General features: G+C 33.6%; 1 protein-coding gene across 2 annotated transcripts in view; it reads right to left on the bottom strand.

Annotated features, from left to right (window-relative positions):
- Window positions 1–233: 233 nt before the first annotated feature.
- LOC107662289 (abhydrolase domain-containing protein 2-A-like) overlaps window positions 234–6,470 on the bottom strand; it is a 31,301-nt gene continuing 25,064 nt past the window's right edge. For both annotated transcript variants that reach the window (XM_016452256.1, XM_016452255.1), the window contains exons 7-11: window positions 5,688–5,780; window positions 5,291–5,392; window positions 4,118–4,187; window positions 3,914–3,998; window positions 234–2,285 (exon numbers count right to left, since the gene is read on the bottom strand). In XM_016452256.1, coding sequence (XP_016307742.1) covers window positions 2,071–2,285; window positions 3,914–3,998; window positions 4,118–4,187; window positions 5,291–5,392; window positions 5,688–5,780 — 565 coding nt within the window. In that variant the 3' untranslated portion in view covers window positions 234–2,070. The remainder of the gene's footprint in view (window positions 2,286–3,913; window positions 3,999–4,117; window positions 4,188–5,290; window positions 5,393–5,687; window positions 5,781–6,470) is intronic.

Here is a 6,470-nt window from a genome sequence, read left to right as displayed (position 1 = left end):
ATGTGGCAAAGTAATCTTTCAACACAAATAAAAAAACATTATGATGAATATTACTTTTATGAAAAAAAAATTTACTGTTAGAAAAATTTTACAATAATGAGAAATAACGAGAGATATTGAGAACTACAAAGTGGGAAGAAAAATGTGCTTAATTGTCATGAAAATAATACAATCAAATAATACAAATAATCCTTTAAAGTCTTAAAAATATGTATAATTTTCTTAAAACAAAAAGCTATTTTTCTTCTTTTTTTTTTGAATTGTGCAGTGAAATATTACTTAGCCATTTTGTGGCTGATGGCTTACGACGGCTTCCCTGAAACAAATCAAGTCTAACCGCACTAAACTGCTGTGTTAAAGGTTTTTAGAGTCCTTTGGAAATAACACTTTGGATGTTCCCTTCAAATGTAAACTTATATCTAATATATTTTCCCCTCTGCATTTGATTATTCTAATGGGTAACAAGAAGATCAGTTCCATTTCAGACAGTCTTGATTCCGAGTGTAAAGCAACACATCAAGTAATTGCACAAAACAGCGAAACGAAAATGAACAAGATAACGGAAAACCCCTAAAACGATACAACAGCACAAATCCCATTAAGTAACCAGTTTTCGATGAAATGCACTTGTGTCTCCCACTGGGTCCCAAATCAACACGTTACACAATCTAGATCTACCGACTTCAACGGTTCTCCACAAACACCAGTCAATACTGCAGCAACAGCGTGTGCTGTTCTCCACAGGAACAGAACTTCAACCGAACGGGATTTGTCATCTAAAACTAGGTCGTAGTGCTTGTGGGACGGCCCGTGAGTGAGGACAGTCAACACGTTTTGGTAATCACAAGGGATCATCAAGTTCAAACGTCATATAAAAGTGCTAAACAAGAACTGATGGACTAGGAATGTGACTTGGATTCAACCGACAAGGCTTCATGATTAATAAAGTTTCTCCTGTCACACTATGGTACACTTGAAAAGGTCTAGTTAGTTTTAAAATAAGAGTGACATGAACGCTAGCCTGTGTTTAAATGGTTACCAGACCAAGAGCTGAAGACAGTTGCTTAATATTAAATAATAATATGCACTCAAACAGCGTGCCGGTCATATCTATAAGCACACAGTGCCTGCATAACACTCACTTCCCATAAACTCGTGTGTTATGTACAGTAAAGTTTGTGTGCCGGTTTAATAAGCCGGATGGGGGAATCTCACAAAACTGGTCAAGAACATGTCTAGATTATATTTCAATCCAAAAACCAATGAAAGGAGTTCTTTTAGCTAAAATAAATGCATCTTATTTTAAGGACCATTTAATGTTCTGCATTGTGACATGCAATTCTCATTATCTTAAAATAAAACAATTTCATTCCCTTTAACGTAATGTCAAAAAAAAAAATAAAATAAATATTTAACTATAAACACGGTATTATTTGTTGCACTGCCTTTCATTAATGGTGATTTAGATTATTGTATTACAAATAGATATTTTATTTGTGCAACACAGTAAAAGCATGAGACGCACCACTGAAAAAAAAAAGAAAAATCACCCCAACAAACAACTGAAATTTACCAAAAAAAGAAAAGAAAAGGGGAAAAATGTGCTTACATTTATGCTGAATATGCTGAATATTTTAATTGTCTCAAAAATAGGCTTCTTTTTGTTTATGCAAAATATTAGCTTTTAATATTTTCTAAAAATACTATTTTTTCCACCCTTTTTGATTTTTGTGAGATTCACCCAGTTCTGCTAGATCCTGTTTAGCAGTGATAAACTTTCAGTTTTCAGTGTCCTAATTAGAGAGCAAGAGATACTGATTTTATCTTAACTACAAACTACAGTAAATCTAAAACGCCGCCCTCGCTACACAGGTTACTTGATTGTTTTTTGGTCATCGAGTGGCATTGTTTTCTCCCTTGGAAAGTCGTTACGATTCATGTTGGTGATAAACCGTGATAAAAAAGAGAAACAAATATTCCCACTGACAGTGAATGCTTGAAGATGGTGGTCCGACCCCTCGAGTACGTGGTGAAAATGTCACGGTGGAGGAGAAACAGAGACAGGCTCGGTTAGGATGTACTGTCTTGGCATTTGGTTTCGCTGGAATGGGCGCCTTGACTTTGGCACGGTGGTTTCTGTTTCTCCCACTGGCAGATGGCATTGGCGTAGCCCACGATGACCTTGTCCATCCAGGTGAGGGGTTGAGGGAACAGCACAGCGCCCTCGAAGAAACCCAGGTGTCCACCGTGCAGAGTCAGAGCGAAGATCACGTTTTCTTTCTTTTCTGGAAGGTGAAAATGAACCGAAATGTCAGAATTGTAACACAAGTGACTAATTGCAAAATTCAAATACACCTTTTATAGAAGCGCGTTTCCGCAACTGAATAAAAAAAATAAAGATAATTGCAACTTTTCCTCTTACAATTCAGATTTTTTTTTCAGAACTGCAAGACATGAACTCGCAATTCTGAGGATTGTGAGATATAAACCTGCAAATGAGAGTTATAAAGTCCAATTCTGAGGACTTTATAATTCTGTCCAATTCTGAGGACAATTCTAAAACTCATTTTTTTGTTATCTGAAATAAGGCTGGAAAAAAGAAAAAGAAAAGAAAAGAAAAAAAAACACGAATATTTTGAAATACATTTTGCCTAAATTTAAGTTAAAGCATTAAAATTACTAACTGAACTAAAACTAAAAACTGAAATAAAAATAAAAAGTTACATTAAAAATTCTAAAATACAAAAACTATTAAAAAAAGTCAAAGCACATAACAAAATTACAAACAAAATTCATTAAAAAAAAAAAAAGATACAGCATAAAAACTACAATAGTTTAACAAGAACACTAAAATAACACTGCATTCAGCCAGCAACTATCAGGGCTGAAGGGGAAAATTAATTACTTGTTTACTGTTGCTCTTATTGATCTGCTCACTGATAGCGGTGGCAAATATATCTTGAGAACTACAGCAAATCTACCATTTTTACTATTGCAAAATATATATCGTCATACTGCCAAACCTTGGTCTATTGATCAGATTGCTACACTTCCTTTGAAGAAGTCATGCTTGTAAATCTTTACAACAATACTGAGCCCCGTCACACTAACATAAAAAAACATTCAGGTTTCCACTGCACACGAGATGCTGACCTCCTGACACACTGCCACTGAGCAACTAAAACAGTTTTAATACTCCCCCAGTGTTGACCATTAGAGTCGAACAGTCAGAGTTTGTCATAGTTTGCATTATGACACATGACACATATTTTTTGCATTATGACTCGATACATTATGATTTATATATATAGTATGTTTAAACAAACAGAGATCTCATGAATGTCACATGCATGCTTGTGCACATCTATTGGGGTCTCTGGAGGAATTATGGGTGTTTTTGGCATATAAGGTCAATGTCTAATTAAAGATCAGTGGTGTGGAAATAGGCTGAAGGCGTGCTGAAGTGGTAGGAGAAGCCATCAGAAAAGACTACAAGAAAAATACAGCAAAAAAAAAAAGGTTTAAAATTGAAAAAAAAGTACTATTAGTTGGTGTGTTTAAGGCAAGCAACACTTTCACTATTGCTCATACTTAAGGTTAGAAATCTGAACAAACTCCAGCCATGCAGCTCCATGCAATTACGTACCAGTTTATGCATTCTAGTATTTTAATTAATTCATTAATTAAAAATAGTAATTTATTTATTTCAGTCCATTACTTTATTAAGCAATCAAGCTTATGATTTTTTTCATATATAATAGATGGTGCCACGGTCAAGCACCACTCGCATTTTCTTTGGAAACTGTACAAATTTAGTTGAGGATAGAATTAAAAATGATCATTTTGTATAATACACTCCCCTTATCTGTTAGATTTCTTTTTAAATCAGATAAGACTATGTGCGGTGCTGTACCTGCGAGTGTGCGAGGAATGGTGAGCAGTGAGTTGTGCACGAGCGGATCGTCACCAGAGTTCACCAGCAGAAGAGGCACATTTATCTGCAACACAGAGAGAGGAACTAGAGTCATAAACAGGATGACACCACATAGTATTTTATAATAGTATTTCCTTATACTCTCTAAAGCTATTCACTAAATAGCATTATTATTTTACTCACGTTATGAATGTAATGAACACAGCTCTCCTTCTCGTAGTACTCCTTCAGAGAGTTGTGCCCATGGAATTTTCTAGAAAACAAATTGACAACTTGCTATACTAGGAACAAACTGTCTACTAACATACATCATGTGGAAATTTTTCTGCTGAAATAGCATGTAAAAAACCATTCCCAAATGTACTAATTTAATACATTACCATAAGATATCAAGAACTAATGACCTTTGGTAACACTTTATTTTAAGGTGTCCTTGTTACACATGTTACATTGTACTTACTATTATAATAACAATTAATTATGCACAAATACATGCAAGTAACCCTAATCCTAACCATATAGTAAGTACATGTAGTTAAATAATATTACTTAGTACTTAAATGTATAATTACACTGTAACAAGGACACCTTAAAATCAAGTGTAACCTGACCTTTTTTTATTTTTTTTAACTGTTAAAAATGTATTTGTATAGATGTAAAAAATTACATTAAACTAGATAAGTTAATGCATCGTTCATTCAGACTTCATTTCAGTTACAGGGTTATTATCATTAACTAACATCATTAAAAACAAAATAGATAAAATACATGTTAACTGAAGTAAAATAATATAAAAAAATATTTTACTTCAGCCAATTGCCAAGGCAACATTTCTCATTTTATTAGTTTAACTAAACTAAAAGAAATAAATACTAAAAGAACTAAAACTGAAATGAAAATTAAAAATAATTATTGATATACATAGACATTTTAAAGCCAAACTTAATAAAAAAAACAACAAAATTAATAAAACGTTAACAAAGATGAAAATATAAAAATACGAATGAATTCAAAATATAATAGCACATCAATAATACTGATATAATACTGTTTAGTTGCTGCATTAAAAAATGCTAATAAATGTAACCTTATTGTAAAGTGTTACCATTTTCTCATTAGATTGCAGCAACCGAGTTTATTGTGATAACAATAGCGGTAGTAACTATGGTATTTCATAACAGCACAAAATCTTTGACAAGGCTGAAGGAAGACTGATTTTGAGAGAACATGACTTAAAATTAGTGCATACTATTTGTTCAGTGTGGTCTATTATAAATCTCAAGTCACAAAATATGTCTTGTATCTGTTTCACAAGAGAATTACAAAAACCACATTTAGCCATTTCCCTGCACTCACCTCATGATGTTATCATCGATCTGCATGAGAGATGTGGCAGTGTAGAGCCGGCTCAGATCCGTGTCCACCATTTTAGTGGAGCCCACACCGAATAACACGCTCCTGTTGAACCACAAAACATGACATTTTACTGACTCTGTTATACCGACAGCTCAGTGCTTAGATTTATATTCTCTTACCACTCAGAAGAGAGTAAATTTATCTTGTTTTTGTGTCATCAGAGACAGCACTACTGTAAGTTATTCTGAGGTTTCCTAATGGTTTGATCGCAAAAGAAGACGTGAGCTCAAAACGGTTTCAGAAGAAGAGTGAATATCACAGCCAGCCACTCAACACCGCTCGCACTGACGTCTGTTAGATTCACCGCTGAGTGAGGACGAGATCAACAGTAGCCTACCTGTGAGACAAAATTATCTTCTTCATGTTGTCGGCCATCAGGAAGTTATAGAAACGACGGCACTGGTCCCACTGCAGAAACGTCTCCTGAGCCCTGAAGTACACACACACGCACACACCACAGAATGAGTTTTCAATGCTATTTACACTACGTAAAATTCTGTCTTTCATATTCTTTATGTTTGTAATGTTATGAAGACTAAACTGACTTTGAAACAATAGTTTTAAAAGTAAATAAAAAAAACTATACGTGTATATATATATATATATATATATATATATATATATATATATAGAGAGAGAGAGAGAGAGAGAGAGAGAGAGGGGTGAGAACCAGAGGGGCGTCAGTGACATTTCACCAACTTTACACAAAGGCCAAAACAAAAAATTACCATAGTTTGATCTGACTTTGTGTACAGATTTCAATCTTTTATAATAAAAATGTATACACACATGGATGACAGTATACTTATTGAACAATATTTGAACATTTATTCAGAAAAAAAAAATTACACAATTTTATTAAATAAACAAAATGATATTAAGCGGTTCTTGCATATAATATTCATAACTGCACATACATATATATATATCTGTATGTATGTATATATAACTAATATAATTAATTGTTCCACTTCAAATTAATTTTTTTAATTAATTATTAAGCTGTTCCTGACCATTTTTCAATCTCTCTGCCTCTGATATACAGTGGTGTGAAAAAGTGTTGGCCCCCTTCCTGATTTCTTATTTTTTTGCATGTTTGCCACACTTTAATGATTCAGAT

Source organism: Sinocyclocheilus anshuiensis, unplaced genomic scaffold, assembly GCF_001515605.1.
Source record: "Sinocyclocheilus anshuiensis isolate Anshui unplaced genomic scaffold, SAMN03320099.WGS_v1.1 scaffold579, whole genome shotgun sequence".
In the NCBI taxonomy this organism is placed as follows: Eukaryota; Metazoa; Chordata; class Actinopteri; order Cypriniformes; family Cyprinidae; genus Sinocyclocheilus; species Sinocyclocheilus anshuiensis.
This window is presented reverse-complemented; position numbering and strand designations above follow the sequence as displayed.